General features: G+C 43.3%; 1 protein-coding gene across 1 annotated transcript; it reads left to right on the top strand.

Moving 5' to 3' along the window:
- Positions 1–1,057: 1,057 nt before the first annotated feature.
- Positions 1,058–22,521, top strand: NOS2 (nitric oxide synthase 2; the record flags this gene model as incomplete). Its single annotated transcript, XM_084651185.1, has 26 exons — positions 1,058–1,164; positions 2,389–2,470; positions 2,976–3,098; positions 3,176–3,324; positions 6,392–6,554; positions 6,999–7,090; positions 7,418–7,559; positions 8,147–8,286; positions 9,522–9,696; positions 10,254–10,355; positions 11,057–11,251; positions 11,797–11,879; positions 12,217–12,361; positions 13,275–13,379; positions 13,526–13,575; positions 13,691–13,865; positions 14,554–14,686; positions 15,373–15,451; positions 16,402–16,580; positions 17,427–17,590; positions 18,454–18,664; positions 19,030–19,117; positions 19,583–19,704; positions 20,422–20,570; positions 21,438–21,632; positions 22,296–22,521. 26 exons carry the CDS (start codon positions 1,058–1,060, stop codon positions 22,410–22,412), a joined length of 3,465 nt encoding a protein of 1,154 aa, XP_084507311.1. The 3' UTR covers positions 22,413–22,521.
- Between the last annotated feature and the right edge of the window lie 2,633 nt (positions 22,522–25,154).

Genomic DNA, 25,154 nt, shown 5'->3' with positions numbered 1-25,154 from the left:
CAAGACAAAATCGGGATCAGCCTGTGACAATTAATGGAGCATCATCCTAAACTCTGATTAGTTTGCTACATGGGTTATAGATACGCTATAGTATTATTGACAAAAATCTAGAACCCATGCAAGATTCCTCAGTTCCACATTTAGAACAGAACCTGGAATCCACAAACTTCACTTTCTATTTGGCTCTGGCAATCTCTAAAGTGCTGCAAGTTGTATTTTGGTTTTATTCCCTGGGGAAGAATAACTTTCAGCTGGGAATCTTTGCTTTGTTAATGACACAGGCCAGGTTGCCTCCTGTTTTCCTGCAACAGGTGTTGCCTCCTGTTTTCCTGCGAAACACAGAGGTTCAAATAAAGAAAAATATTTTTGTGACACCCAACAAACCTTCACGAAACAAAACTAAAAAAAGAGCTCTTGTGGGTATTTCTGCTAAACTTGGAACACTTGTGTTTTCCAGACCCTAATTACGCTCTGAATTTCATTTGATCTGAGCATTTTGGAACCTCACTGCAAATATGTGTTTTATCTGTGGTGTCCTAGGAATAGGCAGCAGGTGTAAAATAAAACATGTCTACAGCTTCTGATTGGCATGGAGAACCCCTCCTTTATTTGGTGTGTATTTACTACAGAATTTGGGCCCTGATTTAGCAAAGCACTGACCTAGGGAGTCCTAGGGTTTTTGCCGAGTCAGGGCCTTAGTAGCAGTTCAGCTTTCAATCATAGGCTATTAATTACAGCAGGTCCATAAATCTGTGGCATTCCCTCATCTGATTGAAGAGGGAGGTGCCTCCTTGAGCACTGTATAACCAGTGCTTAATTTGTGCCAGGATCTTGCCAGGGCTGAGCAGTTCTCTAGGCTTGGCAGTTCATAGCCCTGGTCCCTCTGGCCTTGGTGCATCAGTTATGAATATAAAAAAAGTTGCTCGAGTCCCAGCATTCATTACAATTCAAGCACCGTGTATAACCTCCTTTTATTTCCTTCCATAGCCGAAACCCCTCATCACCTAAACTAGGACTTCAGGGCTTGGAAACAGCAGGCTAATTAAAAAGACCGAAAATGATGTGCCCTTGGCAGTTCCTATTGAAGCCCCAAACCGGTCGGAAAGCGTCCCCCAAGGAGGATATAAACAATAATGTGGAAAAAGCTGTCCTGAAAGTTCACGGGTAAGATTTCTCTCCTCTCAATTTGACCCTTACTGCTTTCCTACACTCTCCCTCCTTTAAGAAGAAAAGATCCTGGGAAAGCACCATGAGGTTTCAGAGGTACAAGTAAAGAATTGCCAAAGCAATCATTTTAAAGGACAAAGTTTGAGGGATAACTGTTCCTGCGTGTCAGTTGCAGCCAAGTGACCTAGGTGAGGTAAATTTTAGTTTTCCCTTGTGAGACATACTCACATCACTGTGACATAGAACATCCTGCCTTAAACTTTCATATTTCTCTTTTTAATTGTCTCTGTTTTCTATAAAGTATATAATGGTGCATGCTATGGATGGCTAGATCCACATACGTGTGTGTTGTGGACTTCGGCCAAGTTATTTATTAACCTTGTAATTGTATTACCTCTGTAAAGCATTTTGGGATACAGTTTGCACGAAAGACGGTGTATAAAATAAGGTTGCACGCTTCTCAACTGTCCCTCATTTCAAAGGATTTCACCCATTTTGGTGCCTACGTTCCAAAGTTTGGTGTCTACCCCCTTCCCTGGCTCCACATTTTTCACTATTATCAGTGAAAGTTATTTACATCAGAAATAAAGAATCCTGAACCTGACTCCCACGGGAGTCACCGCTCACCAGTCAGAGCAAAGGACACACCATCTGGCCCTAAGATGGACATTTATCTAAAGGCCATCACTGCCAGTCAATAGCGGACTCTTTTGCTCCAGGATTGTCAGGCTAGCTCTTGTCTTCTCAAACCTTGCATCCACATGACAAAGGAAGAACAGAGTTCAAAAGTCAGGCCTTTTGCATGGACTTCCTTCATTTCCTGCATAAGAAAGAAAGCCATTTGCTTAACGTGCCCGCCGCGAGGTTGGGCCTATTTGAAAGCTTCATGCAGCTATTCCCTAGAGAAAACAGATCTTCTCAACATTTTCCTTCTCTTTGTCTGTTTCTTATGACTAGTTCACAGTGGTAGCTTCTTGATGCATTTCCTTTGTTTAGTTTATAGTAGTGGTTCTCAGCCTTTCATACTCTAGGACACAGCAATATGGAAATGGTGGCCACAACCTGCTACCTGTTTCCAGTTCCCTTGAGTTGACAACACATGGCTTATTGAGTCGGGATTGTTTTCAGACACTGTGTGCCTACTCACCCCACGAGTAAATGGCAATGGGTTAAAAACTAAGCCTCTTGTACTAAATCAGATTCTGCTTATTCATTTCAAAGCTTTGCAAAAGAAGAAGCCGCCCAGCTAAATGATCTGAGCAACAAGCAGGACGAGATGCCGCGCACCATAACTGCAGGAGAGGTCAGTGAGAGAAGACAATCTAGTTCTAACTTTGGTACTGGATGCTAAGGGGTCGCAGTGACAGCTGAGTGAAATTTTTCAGCTGAAATTTTTTTGTCCCCCCCACCTCCCCGGGGAGGGGAGGGAACCACCAGATTCAGTGACACCAAAATATTTTGTGAATTCATGTCAGTGTCACCAAATTGTTCATTTTGTGCAACCCAAAACTTTTGTGTGCCTTAGGGAGTTAGATACCCACCTCCTATTCCAGTGGGATTTGAGTGCCTGACTCCCTTAGTCTCCTTTGAAAGTCCAAGCCTTTATTTACAAGCGTGTCTTATTTCTAAGACCATCCAGTTCATTGTTTCCCTTGGACCACCACAATTAACACACATTGAGAAATCCCAGTCTTCCCTGATGAAACTCTGTCGATTGGCAAATACACCAGGGATAAATTTAGTCCAATGGTTTAATGTTACATGATGAATTCAAAGATTATTTGTATTTTCTTTTTCTCTTTGCTCAGAAACCTCCGCAGAACGGCATCCAACCCATGAGCCAAATATCTGGGTGTCCGAGACATTTAAAAGTTAAAAACTGGGGAAATGGAAACAGCTTTAACGACACATTGCACCAGACAGCAAAGGAGGTAAGACCATGAAACTTTAACGGACAACTTTCCCTGGTGGGGTGCCATTATTGTTTTTAACATTTCCGTCTTTGCAGGTTCTCAACTGCAAGGCCAAGGCCTGCCAAGGAGCACTCATGAACCCCAAAGGCTTGGTGAAAGGCCCAAGAGACAGTCCAGTCCCACCGGAAGAGATTTTACCCCAGGCGATAGAATTCATCAATCAATACTACAATTCACTTAAAGAGTAAGGCCATTTTAACTTCATTCTTGAATTAATTGCTCCATCTATGGGATGTGAATGCCTCTTAGTATTCTTTCATCGTGAGCTGCGAACTGCCCTACCACACACCATCCGGTCAAAGAAAGGGACAAGAATTATGTGCTCTTAGTGAGTTAGTTGTACTAATAATATGCTGAAATGGTAGGTACTATTACCTGTAAGTCTCCACCCTCCTCAGTGAATATAAGAATGGACTTTATTGAGTGCTTTGTGCAATCTGGTTTTAACTGTCTTAACCCTCCTGAGGCGAATGCATCAATAGGCAACGTAGAGAAGGCTCTTTTTAAAAACAGTGTTACCATCCGTCCATAAACATCCATGTATAAACAAGTCTCTCCACGTCTGGTTTCTTAGCAAGGAAAGCTAATACAGCGCTAGAGTGGAGTAACGCCCATTGAGACCAGCCTTATAATGCGGATACGGCTTTTAGTTTGGCGTTTTAAATGCCCTCTCTCTGTGTTCTGGCACCCTTTGCTCAAGGGCGGTACATGTTATGTCAGCATTTCCCATAGTTTAGGGCTTCTTGTAAAGTTACTGGCCTTCTAGGCAACTTGCTGCCATTCAGCGTGGCAGAGTCTTCTCATTCTCTCCCTATCAGGCTTACTGAGCATGCTCAGGGGAATTTCCTAGCATCATAAAAGATGGCTGTATCCTATAGTTCTCAAAATGGAGAAGGGAGGGTGATTTCACCACTTTGGGTGAACATGTGGGAAACGCTGGAACATTTGAGTCCATCTCAAGTGCCACCATTTCCAGGCCTTAGGAATTAGTAAATAAAAGTTTGATCCTATAAGATACTGAGCAACTCCTGAAGCCAATGGGAATTAAAGCTGCTCAGCACATCCAGGGCTTACTCAGCACTTTACAGGATCATGCACTAGGTCTCCTAGTTAGCTACTTCAGTGATGCAGATGCTCTTGAGTTTAACACACTAGTTATTTTAAATTGGCCCACATTAACTTTTATGAAAGGAGACACTGATTTGCAGCTCATTTTATAGCTGCTTCCTTTCCTCTTTTTGTGCTGCCCACACGGCACTTTTATGTCTGCTAAAGTTCTGCTTTCATGGTGACTTTATAAGAAGAAATTACTCTTTGTAGTAATCAAGGGATTATGAAATCTCATAACACCAAACAACTTCCAATTGCTTAATTGCATGGCTAGAAACAAGCACTTTCAGAAATTCCTGGCATCATTGCATCTTAGTTGCACTTTCCTTGTCGGGTCATTGACCCAGTTTGACTCTGGTCTTGTGTTTGATCCAGATGCAGCAAACACTTACGCACATGCTTACCTTAACTCCCATGAGTAATCCCATTGAAATCAATGGGATTACTCAGGGGAGTAAAGCTGATACATGCATAAATGTTTTCAGAATCACAATCTTTGTCAACTAATAATGCAGTAAAATGTACATTTGTTACCGATGACAAATTCCCACACCAGCAGCACAAACACACAAGTATGGGCCAAATTTAGCCCTGGTGTCATTTACATCAAAGGGGAGTTGAACCCACTGTCAGATGCTGAACTCAATCTACGGTACTGATTCCTGTCTCATCACACCAGCATAAGTAACGCCACTGAAGTCAATGGACCCACATTGGCACGTGAGAAGGAGATCAGCCCTAGGAGTTTTAAGGCCACATTTTCAGAAGAGCTCAGTGTCCAGATTTTCAAAGCGGCTCAATGCTCCTGGTAAAATCTGGTTCCATTTCTGAGACCTGAGCCCTTCTGAAAACCCCAGTCTCAGGTACAAACAGCTTTCATGGTCAGAAACTTGGCTCTTTGATCACACTGATTTACACTTCTCACGCACTGCCCTTGATCTTTCATCCTGGTGAAATTCAACATGTGCTTTCAGACTCTGCAGGCTATTTTCATCCTATTTATCAGCCAGCAAACCAGTTTGTCTGTGCCACGATAAATATTTCCCCAATATTGTGTCTTCATTTTCTGTGTTATCAACCTAAAGAATTTGAGAGGTTAGCGTCTCAGGCCAAGAGAACTACCCAGCACCTCCTCTTTGGTGTGGAGTTTTCGACACACTTTGCTCAAAAGAAACACTTTTGTATTAAAATATTAGAACTCAGAGAGGACAGGTATCCATTAGGCCACCTCCACCATCCTTCTGCCAATGCAGGATTTTTTCCCACCCATAGATTTCCAGTGCTTTCATGGATTTTAACATACAAACCTGGAAAGTCCATATCTTCCTAAACAAGTTAACATGGGAAGCTAGGCAGAAAGAGGCAGCTTCCATTAACGTATTAAGTATCATGGAGATGGGAGCTGAGTGCTCAGAGGACTGAGCTGCACCAAGGTTAAAACATTACACTTTGCATTTCCAGTACTGTTTGCTCCTGAATAAGTTAATTAATTTGCCATTCACACGCAACAAGGACAGCTCAGAGATTTGGAGGCCAGAAGGAACTATTATGATCTGACCTCAGTTGTTATAGCAGTGGCCCTGTCTCCCTCCACACTCATGCCCTGCGCTTAGATAAGCCTTTTCTTTCCATTGCTTAAAAATACTAAGTCGTCAATTGTAACAATAGAGAAATATGGGACTTTGGGAAGAGGTGCGATGGGACGCACAGTGGCAGTTTCCTCTAGGCCACAGGCTTGTTGATGCCTGTGAGAGGTGGCAAATATTTTCACCGTTGATGGTGTATTTTGGGTAGATCGCTTTCATTTCCAAGTATCGAACCTTGAGGCCAGCCCATCTATGGATATTCTCTTGCAACATCCATTTGTGCCGAATGACAATTTGCACAGGTGCCTAAGAAAATCCTATGCCTGTGTCTGTATTCTGTGGCAAAAGCAAACCCCATCTGTCTAAATCCTCTGCTTCATGGAGGAGCCCCTTATAATCAGAGAGCTTAAATTCTGTCCTCAATTACACCCATCCACCCTCTTGACCCACAACATAGTGACTAGAGGATATTTCTGCAATCACCTTTGTGAATGAAAGTAGTTCTGCCTAAAGCATAGCTCATTGTTTCTCTTGATGATTTTTCCTATTCTACAGGCCACAACCAGAAGAACACCAGCAGCGAATGCAATCAGTAACCGAAGAGATAGAAAAAACAGGAACCTACCAGCTGACAAAAGATGAACTCATTTTTGCAACCAAACTGGCATGGAGAAATGCTCCGAGATGCATTGGGAGAATACAATGGTCCAACCTACAGGTGAGTTACTGATTATAGAAATCTAGGGGCAGATCAGCAGCTTCTGTAAATCAGCATAGTGACATTGACTTCAACAGACTTACGCCAAGTTACACCAGCTGAGGATACGGCCTGTATTTCAGACAATACAAACTGGTTCCTCATTCCAGAGACAAATCAAATAATTGTGTATGGTTCAAAACACATTAAAAATCTGCTAAGCAACAGGAGGAAATGCATCTCCTGTACATTACAGCAAAGCACAAATACGTTTATTGGGTCCACATAGCAAAGATGAAGATGAACTCTTCTTAGATGAGATAAAAGTGAAATCCTGTATCCAGATACTAATCTAAACCATTGCACCTTAACCTTAAATTAGGATAATGAACTTCATTAGAAAAATAATTCTAAATCATCATTCCTAAATCAATTTTTTCCTGTATTTCTTCTGGGAACATATAGGTGTTTGATGCACGTAACTGTACTACAGCCAAGGAAATGTTTGAACATATCTGTCGTCATCTTGAATACGCCACAAACAATGGAAACATCAGGTATGTGCTTTTTTATTCCAACATTGGTATTCCAAACACGAGTCTTTGGATCCAGATCTGGGTTTACATTCAGAATCCCCACCACCACCCCAAAAACTCTGGAGTGTCTAGAAGTTTTGGTCCCCCCGTCTCCAGCCTTAATTCCCTCCTTTATCCTGTATCATCATTTCTTGAAGGTTTGTAAGTTGCACAGTCCCTGGAAAACGAGGGGTTTTTGCTGGGTTTTTAATTTGTTTACAAAATGTAAATTAGCAGGAATAATTTTAAAAAATAATCCAGAAGCATATGACTTGCTGTGTTTTAATGGGAGTTAATCTCTCTGGGTAGATCGGCCATCACTGTCTTCCCTCAGAGGACTGATGGGAAACATGATTTCCGTTTGTGGAACAGCCAGCTCATCCGATATGCTGGGTACCAAATGCCAGATGGCTCCATCTTGGGAGACCCAGCTACTGTGGAGTTTACACAGGTAAGTGTTGAAACAGAACTCACCATCCCACTTATCTAGCTCATCTAACAGATTTTAGATATTCATCTATCTGATTGATGTAGGTACCTTGTTATGTGGCCCTCTATATTCAATTGGTCAAAAATACTCCACAGATCTGATCAAACTCCCATTAAGGTCAATGGAAGACTTCATTTCATACAGCTTTTTGTTCTGTACCTTTCTGGAGCAGGAGGGAGGAATGCGGGTGGGCGAAAGGAATGGGTGGAGCCTTGGCTCCAATGCACCAACCAGCACATCTTACCTAGCATTGCGGGGGGGCCTGCAATTTATTGCTATTATAGTCCTGCAGTAAATTACTCCATCCATTCCAGAGCAAGGTTGTCTCTAAGGCACGCTGCCTCCTAGGCCTACCTCTGGGGTGAGGCAATTTATGTAGTACCCCTCAATCTGGGCATACAGTGGAGCCCTACTCAAACACAGCATGGCTTTATTGGGATGGGGGAAGGTAGTTTTTAACATTAGACAGCATGTAAAGAGTTAACATGTTTTTGTCTTCAAACCCATGGAAAAAAAAACAAAACAAAACCCACTTTCTTCACTTACAGTTGTGCATCGAGCTTGGGTGGAAGCCCAAATATGGCCGCTTTGATGTCATTCCACTGATTCTCCAAGCAAACGGCCAAGACCCAGAAATATTTGAACTGCCGCCAGAACTTGTCCTTGAAGTGTCAATGGAACATCCAAAGTAAGCATGCTGGATTTAGATAATCGTATCTGTGCCATACCTTGACTACTAAGCTATTGTTAGGCCCAGTTTATTAGCTTGTGACCTGTGGCAGGTTCCTTTATTAGTTCTTTGTTCAGGTGAAATTATGTTGAATTAACCCAAGAGATAAAAATGTATGTTAAGGCAGCTACGTTACATTGAAACGAATGTAGGATAATAGCATTTTTGCAGGAAGTATTTGGGAGTTCTCTTCTCTGTTTTAGTCATAGTCAGTCAAAAGTACATTGCTTTTAAAAAGCGTGCAGTTGAGTGCTATTGTAATACACTTGTAGGGTATGGGTCTTCTTGCCCTCAACAAGCCCCTGATTCACCCAAGCATTTAAGCAAGACTAACACTGTTCAGCAAAGCACTTGCATCCTGATTCAAGAAAGCACTGTTAGTCGGGACATGAGCACATGCTTATGTTGCATTAAAGTCATGTCCAACTCAAGTGAATGGAACTTATGCCCATGAAAGTTAAGGACTGGCCTGAATTGGGGCCTTAATATCAAACATGCAAGAAGTCCTACTGAAGTGACTCCAGGTCAAGCAGGTGCTTAAGTGCTCTGCTGAATCAGGGCCCAAGCAGCTCATTGAGGACAGCAGTCTACCTACAAAGGCTACCAGCTAATAGACTTATTCCTTAAAATCTAGTGGTACAGGTCTGTGCTTTGGGGTTGAAGGTTGAAACCCTGCTGGCGACTCATGAGAGGGGCCATTATATAGGGCCAGCTCCTCAGTTGTTATAAATGAATGTTACTCTGTTGCCTTCAGTGGAGTTATGCTGATTTACACCAGCAGAAGATCTGGTTATTGTAGGTTTCATTTCCTGCTCTACCCTCTTGCTCTCTTTGCAGAAGTCCTGTACTGTGTTACCTACTATAGCATTTGCCAAATAGCTTGTAGTGATTAGCGATGAGCAAATAATTTAGTCAGTTTCTCTCTCTCTTATTTTTCTTGTCTTGTTTATTTTGTGAAGAGACTGCAAAGAGCTCAAACATTCTTTGAGGTTATGCACCAGTTTCCTCAGCAAGGAATTCTTGATTTTCACATGGCTAGTGAAAAATTTGTGAACTTTTGCAACCCTGTGCTGCACTGCTGAGTTACAGACAGGATTGTTCCTATCTATTCCCTGATTGGCATGGGTTGTGCTCAGAAGGAGACCACAGGGGAGGGTTCTTAACTAACGGTTCAAAATGTTTCTTTAAAAAAGGTATGAATGGTTTAAGGAACTCGATTTGAAGTGGTACGCGCTGCCAGCGGTCGCCAATATGCTGCTTGAAGTGGGGGGCCTGGAATTTACAGCTTGCCCCTTTAATGGCTGGTACATGGGGACGGAGATAGGCGTGCGAGACTTCTGTGACGTACAGCGCTACAATATCCTGCAGGTAACTGTCGAGAGGGTTTTTAGTGAATCTGCGTAGAAGAGGCCAGGGAGAGCACCAGGTTTTACACTGAGCCCTGTGCAGGTTGGGGCAGGACTCTGGGGCCTTGTCTCAACCAAGTGCTTTCTTAACCATCTCACTGTTGCTAGTTCAGCTCCATTGGGAGCAGCAATGGTGGGAGAACTAGTGGTGATTAGGAAAGAGTCGTTAATGGCAAAGGCAAATTAAAAACTCTTTCTGCTTTACTACACTCATGTTATTAGTGTCGCATGTGAAGGGGTGGTTGTTTCTTTAATACTGTAAGCTCTTTGGGGTAGGGGCTGTCTTTGCACAACACCTAGCACATTGGGTTCCTAGCACATGCCTGGAGCATCCAGATGCAACAACAATACAAATAATAATAGGGGACAGCTCCCCTTTCATACCATATAACCCAGTGAGAAACCCCCTCCCCCATATCTAACCCTTCCCCCCTCCCCCCGCACCACTCCCAAATTTTGACCCAGATTTTTGTCCTGAGGATTAAATTTGTTTTTTCCTCTTTTTTTTCCCACATGTAGGAAGTAGGGAGAAGGATGGGTCTGGAAACCAACAAACTTTCCTCATTATGGAAAGATCGAGCGGTGATAGAGGTTAACGTGGCCGTGCTTCATAGTTTCCAAGTAAGTCAGTGACAGATATACGAAGAGACAACACACACCCTGGGCCTGATTCTCCTCTCCCTTGCAACAGGTTTACAGCAATCGGACTCCAGTGTAATTGCTCCTGATTTACACTAGGCCCTTTATTTTCAGCAGTGTGTATGTGGCAGCCATTCTTCCCCTGGCTGCCAGTTAAAAACGGGATGGGGTGGGATGTTGTGGAAAAGGTTCAATCATCGCAATCTAACTTCCTAGTTAGGTGCTAAAAAGCACCATTTGATTAACAGCTTGGTTTCCAAGGACACTTGTTGAAGCCAAAACAAGTCAAAGGGTGGGCAAATGAATCAGAGGCATTGTTTAACTTGCTCGCCCGATGCTGGGGCGATAAACCGCAGGGGGGGAAAACGGTGATCTTCGGGACTATAAAGCGCGCTGCAGCTGAGCAAGTCAAGGGTCCATCTAGTACAGTGCCAGTCTCAAATGACTGTTAGCGCTGGATGCTTCTGAGTAAGGCATGAGGTCCCCTTAGTATGTATTCCACCCGGAAAAAGCCTTCTATATATAACCAGTGCAGGGAGAAAAGCAGAAGGTACCATAAAGCCCACTTGGGAACCACTGTGATGGACACGATATAAACCCCTTAGATGTTATTGCACCTATTTGTGAAGCTCCATGACATGGGGCACAATCAGCTTATGGACTTCTCTACCCAACTCTTTTAGAAACAAAACGTCACCATCATGGATCACCACTCCGCGGCGGAGTCTTTCATGAAGTACATGCAGAACGAGTACCGCCTTCGAGGAGGGTGCCCAGCCGACTGGGTCTGGCTCGTGCCTCCGATATCAGGCAGCATTACCCCAGTGTTTCACCAGGAGATGCTGAACTATGTCCTCACACCTTTCTACTATTACCAGGTAAGGGCCACCGAATGATCTCAGCAGACAACTTAAAAAAAACACAGCACAAGAGGTCCATCCTGTCCAGGGGTCATACAGCACTTCACACCACGGGGTTCTGGTCTATGGCTGGGGCTCCTACACACAACGATAATGCAAATAAGTAAGCAGGCAATGTGCTGCCTGAACTAAAAACACTGTCATTCGCACTAACTGCCAGTCGTGGTGCCTGTGAAGTAAAATTAGCTCATGGCGACATACCGTAATCGCAGGGTTTCTAATGTTGGGGGGTGGGGGGAAGGGAAATAAGGCCAGCAGTTTCTGTTAAGAAATATCATTAGCGGTATACTCCCAAATGGTCATTAAAATGCAGTTGGACACAACAGAGAGGCTGACCCTGCATTTGTGAAGTGGATGGGAGCAGGCTTGGATTTGCAGAATGGACCCTAGATGTAGATTCCCAAAGTAATCTGACTGTTTCAAGGGACGACTTGATCGGCGTCAAAGAAATTGTGTACATATTCTTTTAAGATCTCAGACCTGTATCTTATGTCTTTTTCCAGGTGGAGGCTTGGAAAACACATGTCTGGCACGATGAGAAACGCAGGCCAAAGAAAAGGGAGATCAAGTTCAGAGTTTTGGCAAAGTAAGGTTCCCAGATAAAAATCTTAAATATTATATGGGATTGAACCATGAAGAGCCAATCTATCCCATCCCAAAGTTAGGGTAGAGGCACTCCACTTCCAGGTTTTTGGTTTGTCTCATTACAGCAATCAGGGGCAATTGAATCACTTGGGTCTGGACCCAGACTACCCACAATTTGATACTGTTCACATCTGAAATGTTTGTTTAGGCCAATCTCAAATATACTCCCCTGGAGAATGCCCCAGGCCATCCTCCAAGTCAGCCTTTCCCTGTATTTTTGTAAATCAGGTCAGAATGTTTTGGTGAATAAATGACAAGCTGCATATGACTTTTCCCAGGGCTGCGTTCTTTGCAGCTGCATTGGTGCGGAAAACGATGGCAGCCAGGACCAAGGCAACAGTGATCTATGCAACCGAGACTGGGAAATCTGAGACACTGGCCAACAACCTGTGCGCCTTGTTCAATTGCGCCTTCAATACCAAGGTAAGAGTCTGTCCTTTTCCCTGAAACCTCCCTTGCACCTCTATGCAGCAAGGAGAGAAATCTTTACCCACTGGAGAACAAGAGTTAGAAGACTCAGCACTACCAGCGTCTACAAGATGTCACAAACATTCCCTGGACATTTTGAATAGCCAAGGAATGCAAGCTCTGGCCAGAGTGTATTTTTGGTGTACCTTGCAACTCATTCTTTGTTAGTCACAGACTATTGTTGCAATAGGAAACACTATTTTCCATCCTCTTTGACACCCATTTAATGGCATCAGTCAGTGAAATATCCTGATACTACAACTGCAGCACAAATTCCTATCTAACACCTGAAGTCATGCAATTCGGATAAGTGACAAATTCTCACAGTAGAGTACGACATTTATTGCATCGGTTCCTACCTGCGTCAGAGGGCTCTATGCTAACTTAGTGAAGCTTCACACTTCACCTTCAACCAGGTCATTGCTGCTGTAGGTCAACCAGGTCATTGCTGCTGATTGCTCACTCAATCCATAGTGAGGATTTATTACTATATGTACAGCTCAGAGGACACAGCTGAGAGTGGGGCCCCGTATTTCTAGATGCTAGACAGGTACAAACACAGAGTCCCTTCCCTGAGAACTCAGGCCCAGATCTCCAAAGGTACCTAACTTCCATTGATTTCAAAGGATCTAGGCCTCACAGTCGAACTAGAAAAGACAGACATGCGGTGGTAAAATGAGAGGTGAAGTGACTTGAGCAAAGTCACGCAGTGGCAGAGCAATTAACAGAACTCATGGCCACTGCCCTGTATGCTAGCTCATGCTACCGCCCAGGTTGGGTCAGCAGTGACCTGAAAAGACCGTAGCTCTCGAAAGCTGGTCCTCATTTTTGCCCCATAGCAATATCTTATGCACTTGGTCTCTTCCAGGTCCTCTGCATGGATGAGTACAAGCTCAGTGACCTGGAAAAAGAAACCCTCCTTCTAGTGGTGACCAGCACTTTTGGAAATGGTGACTCTCCAGGCAACGGAAAGGTAAATTTAACAGAGAAATCTGTGTTAGAGTCTGATCCAAAGCCCATCAAACCCAATGGGGAGATCTTTGGATCTGACCTTACCCTATAGATAATGTAAAATAAAAGTATTTGTGCAACATGAAACATTTTATTTATTTTATACAGAAACTGAAGAATGCCCTGTTCACTCTGAAACAGCTGAGCAAAAAATTCAGGTAATAAAGCCTCTAATTTGCATCTGATCATATCTATTGCCTTTAATTGATCATGCTGTTCAAGGAGGAGCACTAACTTGATCCCTCCAAGACTCATCTATGTCTCTTTCTGCAGATATGCTGTATTTGGCCTGGGGTCAACCATGTATCCAGAGTTTTGTGCCTTCGCTCATGCCATTGACCAAAAGCTTGCACAGCTAGGCGCCTCTCCGCTCACCCAAACAGGAGAAGGGGACGAACTTAATGGGCAGGAAGAAGCCTTTCGCACCTGGGCAGTTAATGCATTCAAGGTAACTACGGTATACAACAGCTGTCCCAGCTGCATCTATTTTTTTCCTGGCTCTCCACCAGCTAAATTGCCCCTGTAAAGAAACTTGGGGGGTAAGAGCTACATACAACACACAGCTACCATTAATGATGGGACCCAACTGCCCACTTCAGATCTGGATTTCAATTCCACAACATGTTGGGGATGTCGCTTTGGATCCAGGGTTTTGGTTCAGTTCATTATAATGACAGGAACCATTTGCAAGAGTGAAGGATCTACATCTAGGTTTGGATTTTTAACTCCCCGAAGTTCAGGAGTGATTTGGGACACTGTCTTATTTCCAAGAGCCCAGTTCTGCCACCTTGCGTATAGTTCCATTTCAATGGGACTACTTGTGTGGAAGGCTACACAGGGGGGCAGAAATCAGCCCTAACAGTTTTTCTAACCAGATCCTATCTCTATTAGACTGGTGTAGATTGGCAGTAACCCCATTAAAGTCAGTGAAGAAATCTATTCACATTCGGAATAAGTGAAATCAAAATCTGGTCCAGGCACTCTACTTGATATAATTACTATGATTATTATTATTATTATTAATAATTTGTATTGTTTGAGGTAGATGCTGCACAATATTATCAGCGAAAACTAAAAATGGCAAGTTTTAACATGAATAATCTGAAGATTTATTTTTTTTTATTTTTTAAAAAAAGACTGCCTGTGAGACTTTTGACATCCGTGGAAAAAACAATATTCAGTTACCCAAGGTGTACACCTCAAATGAAACCTGGAATCCCAAGAATTACAGGATAGCATATGACTCCCAGCCTTTGGACTTGAGTAAAGGTACCTTCTCTTTCTCTCTCTGTACCTATTCTGCATCTCACATGCTCAGGTTTTAAGGAGGAATTGTGGGGGGTGGGATAGCTCAGTGGTTTGAGCATTGGCCTGCTAAACTCAGGATTGTGAGTTCAATCCTTGAGGGGGCCATTTAGCAATCTGGGGCAAAAATTGAGGATTGGTTCTGCTTTGAGCAGGGGGTTGGACAAGATGATCTCCTGAGGTCCCTTCCAACCCTGATATTCTATGATGTAGGAATGAGATCAGCTCTGACAATGCAGGATGATAGATCTGATGTTCCACCAAGTTGGTAGAAGCAGCAAGGCCCTGATTTAGATGGGATAATACACGGTCTCTTATTTTAAGTTCGATAAGACATCACAAAAAACACCTCAGCTGGAAGCCATGTTGTCAGCCTCAGCAGAAAGGCCAAAGATTGAACGATTTTCTGTCATAGAATGAGCACAAACAGCGGTGCAGTGTGTTCTCTAAATACGGTTGTCTATATAGGTTCTCATACTTGCTCCTCACCATAGCATTTATCGTAGGGCAATTAACTACTAAAAAAGCTGGAGGTGCCCTGGGTCAAAAGCAGCTCAGGTCTTTTCCACAATTACATGACGACATCTAAAATAAATTGAATCAATAAAACTTAGATTAACTGTGGCCTCTTTCCCCTCCCCCCCCCACAGCACTTGGAAACATACATGCAAAAGATGTGATTCCCATGACGCTCAAGTTCAGGCAGAATCTGCAAAGTTTAAAATCCAGGTATGGCACCTAGATCTTTTAGGTATTTTAATAATTGTTGTTGCTAGAAGTTTAAAAAAATCCTGAGATCCAAGCATGGCTGACCTTGTAGGTGTTTGAGAAGGAGATTTGAATTTCACACCATTACTCTAAACAGGCAAACACCACAAAGCATTTTGACACTAAACGTGGAATCTGACAGAAACCTTTTCTCTGATGAATTCACCAAATCCAATGTGAATTGCTAGTTAATTCAGAAAAGTGTCCCCTTTGCGAAAAAGGAATGGAAAAAAACCATAACTCAAATAAAGAAAAGGAGTACGTGTGGCACCTTAGAGACTAACAAATTTATTTGAGCATAAGTTTTCGTGAGCTACAGCTCATTTCAAGCTTATGCTCAAATAAATTTGTTAGTCTCTAAGGTGCCACAAGACCTCCTTTTCTTTTTGCGAATACAGACTAACACGGCTGCTACTCTGAAACCAAAAACTCGAATAACTTGTTTGTAATCTTACTGTCATGCAAATTGAGCCATAACAATGCACAAACAAGCTGAAAAGGACGAGTTATAGGCATTTCCAACAACAATATCCGTGTTAGAAATAGAATCCATAAAAGACTTCCCAGTATCCTCAAATAAGCCCCTTTCTTCTTCATTCTAAATACAGTCTTCGTACAGGAAGCCATCTGGCTTAGCGAGGCAAACCATTCAGCCTTCACTGGTACAGCATGACCTTTCCAGTGGCTCATCTATTTGGGTTCCTGCATGCTGATCAGCAGATCTTGAAGACCTCTCTCATTTTGATTAAGACGCTTGGCTTAACCAGACAGTGGTTTGAAGAAGTCTCCATAAATTAACACCAATTAACCCTCGCCGACTGCCACTTTGAAAGTGTATTATTCTGCACTGTCAGAGGGAAATCCTGTCAACATAACCATGATTCATCAGATCTCATCTTCTTATATTTCAGTCGTGTTACCATCCTACTTAAGCTTTCCTGTGAGACTAATCAGGAAGTGCACTATCTGCCGGGAGAACATGTCGGGATTTTTCCAGGCAACCAGCCAGAATTAGTCAGTGGCATCATTGAGCACGTTAAGGATGCACCACCAACTGATCAGACCATCAGACTGGAAACCTGCAATGATGGTAAGTTGGCTGTACTGCAACTCCAGGGCAATGGATGTTTTACAGATATTTTCCATAAACCACCGCAAGAGTTTTCTTTTAAAGCAAAAAAGTTCACCGAAATGCATTAAATCAAAATATGTATTCATTGGGTTCTTCTGTTGTCTTCAGAAAACAGAAGAGTCGGTTCTTAGGCAAGAAGTGGTTGCTGCTAAGGGTTTTACTCTGTAAACTCCTAATTTTTAGTTATTCTTTGATGCTAGGTTCTGATTTCAGTCACAGTGAAGAAAATCCACAGTAACGTCACGAGGGCTAATGGAGTGATCCTGGATTGACACAGTAATGGAGATCAGAACCTGGCTAGTGACTGTAATTACGCTAATTGATACAGGGTGTTCATTACTACATAACATATAATCAGTCTCCTAAAAGAGGTTTCCATGTCTCTCCCTGCTCTGTTGCAGAAGCTTGCTAAATGATAGCCTTTTTGCAGGGAGGCAGTTGTTTAAACAGTTCCCTTTGTTTAAAAGGAATGTTCTATCATCTTCTGTGATTCAGTGCATATACAGAAGGGCAGATCCTCAGCTGGTGTAAATCAGCTTAGTGTCATTACAGCCTTTAACAAGCAAATTCCTCTAGGAACACCTTGCACTGCTATCCCATAGCTTTTGGCGTTGATCACCTACAATATTATCTTTCACTAGGTTTGTTTCCTTAGTAGACATTCCTCTCAACTGAGGTCTATGTTCTAGATGTGATACATGGTTCACTGCGTGCAGTCTCCTTTCAGCTACATTGAGATCTGCACAGCACTTCCAGCTGACAGACTCCTTGGAAAGTGTTCTCAAGTGTTCCTTACATTTCCAGGTGGCTACTGGACAAGTGACAAGAAAATTCCACCCTGTACACTTTCCCAAGCCCTGATGTATTTCCTTGATGTCACTACACCACCCTCCCAACATCTGCTAAAAAAACTCTCCCGGCTGGCAACAGAGGAAGGAGACAAACACAGACTGGAAGTCTTATGTCATGTGAGTGTTTGGACTTGACTTATGCCCCTCCACTGCTGTGATGAAGGCTATAGAAATGCATGTAATAATGAAGAATAGCTGTTTTCCATTTGCTGTGTAAGCTGCATTATTCCAAGACCATCCTTGATAATAGGAAGGATGATCTTATGGCTAAAGCCCAGGAGTGGGAATCAGGAAATACTGTATGAAAGACTTCCCACGGTATGAGATTTCCTGAGTGATTCTGGACAGGTCACGTAGCCTGTTTGGGCCTCTGTTGAAAGAGTATAACACTACTACTTCCTTGTCCCCCAGCGGGGTGGTGAGAATTAATTCAGTTAAGGATTTTGAAGTCATCAAGTGGAAGGTGTTATCCAAGAGTGCTGGCAGACAGTTTGGTAAAGCAAAGAGAAGGGATTTATGAATCTTCAACATGGAAATAACCAGCTGAAAGTTCAAGGTCCAGATGAGCGTCTGTTGAGTTCAACAGCGGCTCAATAGCTTTCAGGATCAGAGCATATGGATGTCTGGCAAGATAGGGCTGGGAAAAAAAACAAAAACAGGCTCCCCCTTCTACTTCCACATCCAGGCCCAGTCAGCGAAAACAACCTCTGGGACGTATTTCAGAGCTTCTAATTCCAGACGTTAAATAAAACAAATCCCAACATTTTCAAACAACTCAGTCTAAGTCGCGTTCTAAAGCGGACTAAGGTTTGAGGGAGTCTCCTTTTATCTGAAGCTTAGCAAGCAATCTTACTAGCTTCACTAGCTTAGCAAGCAAGCCTGAAACTTATTCCATAAGTGACCTTTCCAATATCCCTGCTCCTAACCCCAATGAGACTCAAAGCTCCTTTTTCACATTTGTGGCTGTGTTTGGCTTTCAGAGTTTAGAGGAGTACAACAAGTGGAAGTTTTTCAACAGCCCCACCATTTTGGAGGTACTGAAAGAGTTTCCTTCCACCCAAGTCTCCACGTCTTTTTTACTGACTCAGCTGCCTTTGCTGAAACCCCGGTACTATTCCATTAGCTCCTCACGGGACATGACGCCCAGAGAGATCCATTTGACAGTTGCAGTGGTCAACTACCGGACAAGGGGTAATTGTTACTTACATTTATTCTTTGGTTCAATGCAATTTAGGTGGCACAATGATTAAGTAAACTGGGTCCACCATACAGTATAAAACATACCATTTTAGCTAAGAGTGTATACTGTACTGCTGCTCTCAGTCGATACATGCAGAATATAAATGGATAATGAAAATTTGCGGTCTAAATAGGGAACATTACTGTTGGACTGGTAATATCCTGCAGCTAATCTTTGGTTTTCAGTTAGTAGACACCAATTTATTTACACACCAATTTGTTTTTATATCAGTTCAACTTCTACAAAAAGTACTTGATGGTTTGGTTTTGGTTTTTTTTGGAGGATTCATAGATGCATTTTCCCTTCCTCCTGTTAGATGGTCAAGGTCCTCTGCACCATGGTGTTTGCAGCACATGGTTGAATACGATAGCTCTCCAGGAGACAGTCCCATGCTTTGTGCGCAGGTGAGTGTACATGTCCTGTACCACGCCAATGGGAAAATATCAGTACTTAGTTCAGCTTCGTTATAACAATCTCTAATAATATCCATACTTATTGCAAGGCAACATGGTCTAATGGATTGATCAGGAGGCCAAACACTCCTGAGTTTTTACCCCTCATCCAACACTTTGTGACTTGACCCTATGCGTGTGCTTCCACAAAACAGGGGTAATAACACTTCCCTACATCAGAGGGGACTGGGCAGGATTAGCCTTTTCACCATGCCTTGAAAATAGAGAGCCTGATTCTCCACGCTCTAAACACCAGATTTACTCTGGTGTAACGCTGTTGATTTCAGTGTAACAGAGTGGAAATTCAGGCCACTAGCGATAGATAATTGGTAAGCATTATTCAGGGAGCTTGGTAGGAATGGATTTACCCCATATGATGGTTTTCCTAACCACATTCTCGCATTTTATTGACATCAGTGCCAGTGGATTCCGGCTTCCGAAGGACCCCGCCAAGCCCTGCATTCTGATCGGCCCCGGGACAGGAATTGCTCCATTCAGAAGCTTCTGGCAGCAGCGTCTCTATGACTTAGAAAAGAAAGGTACAGTGGGAATTACCCCCAGGAGGAGCCCTGTCCCCCCAGGGACGCCATTCATCCAGAAATGTCAATTGCATGATGCTGTTTTCACTAACTTGACATACAAGCCGCATGGAATTCATCCTCATAACTCAGCAATGCGGGGCGCTGTGGGTGGACGTGAAAGAGCGTGATGCGGGTGGGGGGAAGGGGGAAAAATGTACAAATGCTGTAAAAATGTGTGCTTGGAAGTGGTAGCCCTGAGCAAGGAACACTGCAGACATCACCAACCCAGGAAGAGCTTTGAGAAGGATTTCACGTTAAAAAACACACACAACCAATAACCAATACCCCTGCCTCCTTCCCACCCTCTTTGGGATGCCTGATAGCAGAGAGCAGACCACAAACATTTCTGCCTCTTTCACAGGGGCTTGTAGCATAGAGAGAAGGTTCTTTGTGATCTTACAACCCTTTTCAACAAGCAACCGGAATTTTGCGGTGTTCCTGCCTGGTCTTATAAAGACAAGTTGAGCTTCTGCCAGTGACATTTTGTACTGTTAAATGATGCTGCAGATGCTTAAAGCAGAACCTCGCTCGCTCGCTCTTTCATACATACACAGTGGTAAAAGCTGGTTGGAAAAGAGGCTCCTGTCCTTGCATGACTAGCTGCTGAGACAACGGGGCCCTCTGTTGCCATTGTAATTGCAGGTAATTGGGCTAACTTTCCAATGTTGGTTTCAGGAATTAAAGGCAGCGGCATGACATTGTTGTTTGGCTGCCGGCAGTCAGACATGGATCATCTCTACAGAGAAGAAACTCAAGAAATGAAAAGAAAAGGAGTGCTGAAAGAGGTCTACACAGCCTACTCCCGGCAACCCAGCCAAGCTAAAGTAAGCTTCATTCCTCTGCCCTCTAGAAAGGGGGATACAGATCCCCTCCTGCCCCAAGCTAAGGCTTGAGCACTGTTTAAAGTTTTCCTTTGAAAGGGTTCAATATTTTGTTTCTATGTCTCGTGCCTGAGTGAAGAATGCCATTTTCTTCAAAGGAATGGAGCCAATCTTGCCCTTGACTTCAATAGGAGCAAAGTGTATCTATCTAAGCTTTACATTATTGCCCTGTAGAAGGAAGAGAACAGGCGTATCCAAATTCAAGCTTCAGATGGAAAACTGTCTGTGAAGCTAAAACTTGTTCAAAACCCCAGCCCTAAATGCCCCAGACAAGTTCAGACCTGCACATTGTACCTGTTGGGGAAGATGTTGACCCCAGCTCTCATTATTTTGCCATTTGTCTCTGAAATGGTGCAGCCAGAAAGACAGCAGAGCAGGCACTCTGGGAATTCCCCCTGCTGAGCAGAATCATTGGGTGGCAACCTGTGGCACCTAAGCAACCCTCTCTCCAACTGCGGCTATAGGAGCGCGTGCCTGGCATGTCCCTATGCCCTGACAATCCCCAGCTAGCTGAATGGTTTACTGGGGCTGTGGACAGCTGGTGTAAATTAGAGCAGCCTTCAGGCTGCTCTAACTTATGTAAGGGACTGGCCCAGCCTCAAGATCAGGGTAGTATAAAAGGTGGCTTAAAGCCATTTCTCCCCTCTGCTCTTGGGCAGACTATAGTTTGACTGGACTGAAGGAGTCAGAGCCTTAACATGGCATGATGGGGTTGTGTAAGTCTACTCCAAATCTAGATCACCCATGATCTCAGACAGCATTAAGTGGACCTTATTTGACTTTTTCCCCCCTCTCCCCTCCCTCCTTAAGGTCTACGTTCAAGACATTCTTCAAAGCAAGCTGCAGGCAGAAGTGCACCAAGCCTTACATGAAGATGAAGGGCATTTGTATGTCTGCGGGGACGTGCGCATGGCCAGGGACGTCTCCCAGACCTTGAAGGAGATGTTCACAAAGAAATTGAAGCTGACGGAGGAACAGGCTGAAGACTACATCTTCCAGCTGAAGGTAGGTGTAGAAGCCAGATGTGCATGCTCACCACCGTCAGGGTTGAAGCTAAAGAGTCCTGCGTGAGTTAAACTAGACTTCAGTGTAGTTATCGAGATGCAATGGAAAGGGCAACAATTATAGCAAACAAATTTGTGTACGTAAATTTGTCAGACATTCTGAATTAGAATGCAAGGCCGGGTGATTTATTTCAATTTATATAAGGTACCTGTTGAGAATGCTCAGGGTGCATGTATAGATTACAGTATTCTACCCCTAAACTGATTTGCAATATCCTGCCCCACTTTGACCCTGGACAGCCAAAGGGGCAGGATTTGCCCATGAATAGCTATAAAGTGGCTTTGCAACATGACCCGAACCTCAACATTGTCAGGCTCTGTTGGCCCAAAGGGGACGGGCAGTGAATTTGAGAAGGGAACGAACACTGCACACAGACACTAGACCTGCTCTGGGGGCTGCCTTGTGCTGTTGGAATGGTGCAAAGTGACAAGAGTTACAACGTTCAGCTTATCCTTGAGCTTGTAGGATTTTTTTCTCATCACCAAAAGTTCACCATCACTAGTCAGTAGAACAAACCCAAACGAACTGAAAAACGAGCAGCCAGTTTGTTAAATAATGGGAAGCCAGACTGATGTTTTTGTTCTGTGTCTCTGATTTTTACAGAGCCAAAAGCGATACCATGAGGACATATTCGGGGCTATGGTTCCACACGAGGGCAAGAGAAATGCAAGCGCTTTGAAACCCACCAGCCCAAGAACCACTCAACAGTTAATGTTTTAGCCAGCATTTGAACGTATGTGATCATTTTCAAACAGCAAGGGGTCAAATTCTCCTTCCAATGCATGTCAAGGCACGTACATACATTTGCTGGCAGAATTTGACCCTCAAAAGTTTAGCCTTAAGGAAAAGGTGACTTTTTAATGTAATTAAGCCTTTATTACTATTTATTTGTGACTTCTTTTTAATGTCTATTTTATTATAACCTTGATCATAGTTCAAGTGCAACTTATTTTTTAATGCACCTTAGGAGAGGATAAATGCCTGTAGTTTTTATTTAAATACAGAAGAAGATCTGCTCACAAGGGAAATATAGATTTTTTTAAGTGATTTAGAATAATATTTTTGTGCAATGGATTGTGTGTGTGTGTGTATGTATTTATATGGATTTGTTTTACAGTGTATATAATACCCCTTTAAATGGAAATCACTTGACGGCTGCGTTGCTTTTAAATGCTGGTCATGCTTTTCTATTTGTAGCAAAGTTCACATGAAGTAATATAATCATTCTAAAGTTGAAATATTTGTTGCCTGCAAACGAAGAAGTTGCAAATCCTGCTTCATAGGATGGCACTCGGATACATCTTGCTGCTGTTATAGAGAACATGTCAACGAGGCTCAAAAATACATAAGCACTTTGTATGTTTTAAATTCTGTATTCCCATTTGACCGACACTGTGTTATAATAAATTATGCCTTTATAGTGAGAATACTCTGTGCTTGTGGACTAGATTTGAGTGTGTAACACGTTACTGACTCAAGCTTGCAAAGAGATCTGTGTGGTTGAGCCCCTGGACTTCAGCGGGAGCAGAATTGGGCCCCACCGAGTTTAGGGAACCCCCTCACCCAGGCAGAATGCTCGTCTACATGACATACATGCTTGGCTTACCCACGGTTAGAACATTCGTGGTATTGCGAACCCCAAACTTTTTTCAAAACAGCACGTGCCAGGCTCCAAAAATCACGAGACTGTCTTCTAAAAACACCACAACACGATTTAAAAAAAAAAAAAAAATCTTATTTGCCTTCTGGTTTTTAATCCTCTTGGGTACCTTCGGGCCCTATTTCCAAGCTTTCTCCAAACCCGTGGGAGCTATAAACTGAAGAAAAAAAAATTAAAGCTTGAAGTGAGATTTTCATGTTACTGCTTGCCTGAAGGAGCTGGGACTTTATGAAAACACACCAAATATTGTGAGAGTCAGCAACCATGCATTTAGCATATACACTGCAGTAGGAGACATTTAATGACTAGGGCAGAAAGCCTGGTGCTGCTGAGAGATTGAAGACCGACAGTACAGGCAAAGCATATCAGACAGAGGGCAAACGGAGTAACAAATGAAGGTACATGGCAAGTACTGCGTCCAGCTGGTTACCAAAGAGACACAGGACCATCAGTATCAATTCAGAATGCTTCACCCAGCAGGACACAAGTTGTCCACTCAGTCTTTTTTAGGAGACCTCCCCCCTCATTTATTCTATGGAGGCTATCAGTCACTTTTGCGGCAGGGCAGGGCCATTTTTCCCCCCTGCAGAACTCACCTTCAGGCAACAGAGTTCTCCCTCAGAATCCAAATTCCATTCTCAGTGCCACCCAAACATCAGCTGAGTCACACGGGCATGAAGAATCAGAGAACATGGCACTAGGCCACCGAGCTCCAGCATATTCCCTGTCCTGAGAGGAACAACATGGAGGGCAGCCTAAACCCAACCCTTTCTCCATGCCCCTCAGGAGGTGAAGGGGCTCTCTCTAGAATCCCTTCTTGTCTCCCTACCTTAAGGCTTTACTCTCAGCTTGGTGGGGCGTATGTGTCAACCACCATTCTACAGCAACACATCATAATCCTTTGATTTGCTTTTTAAATGCTTACGTTTACTGCTGTAGTTTAGAGTGTCATATACCACTCATTCGGTGTACATCCATGGAACAACTCCATGATGGAGTTTACATCACCATGAGAGCACAAGGTAGTGCTGTGACTGAAGTCGATGTCCAGCAGGTGCGAGAAACTATTGACAGCTTCCTCCTATGGGAACGTGAACAATTTCTCCCTCCTGTGCCTTTGTTAAACTAGTTTAAGAGGCGCACTTGTTTCTGTTTCAGCACAGTGGTTCCATGATTTTCCCCTGTGGAGCCAGTCAGGCAGTTTTAATGTGGGACTTTTCCCCCCTCATCTTAGTTCCACCATTCCAGGAACGTCCCATTAACAGGAAGAGGAAACAGGGCGATTCCAGGAAGGGATTAGAAGCAGCGGTGATCCGTTCTAATTCATTGTGAATTTGCTCCTTATATCAACTGGTCCTGACTGTAAATGAAGTCCCAGCAGTGGTGACTGATCTGAAGCCTTACATAATTGCTTTCAGTACAGGAATAAATGGAACAGAAAGTGCAGATGTGAAGGTCAATGGATGGTTATTATATTGCAGGATAAAAGCCAAAGTTTCATTTGAGACAACAGCATTATGGAACATCTCTTTTGAAGCTCTAAACATATTCAAACAATATATTGTCCAATTACTGAGTTCATTAAAGCCCCCATTCAGCAAGGTACTAAAACACGTGCAGAACTAAACCACAAGTACTCCCTCTAAACTCAATGGGCCTATTTAGATGCTAAGAGTTACGTGTGTGCTTAAAGACCTTGCAGAACCCAAGCCTTTATTCAAATTCAAAGCCAAGATTTTAAGTGAGCCTTGAGTTTGGGTGTCCACACTGAGACACCTAGAAGGAGTCTGCCTTTCTGAAAG

Source organism: Lepidochelys olivacea, assembly GCF_965140295.1.
Source record: "Lepidochelys olivacea isolate rLepOli2 genome assembly, chromosome: 17".
In the NCBI taxonomy this organism is placed as follows: domain Eukaryota; kingdom Metazoa; phylum Chordata; order Testudines; family Cheloniidae; genus Lepidochelys; species Lepidochelys olivacea.
Note: the sequence above shows the minus strand (reverse complement) of the source record. Positions and strands in the feature narration are given on the sequence as shown.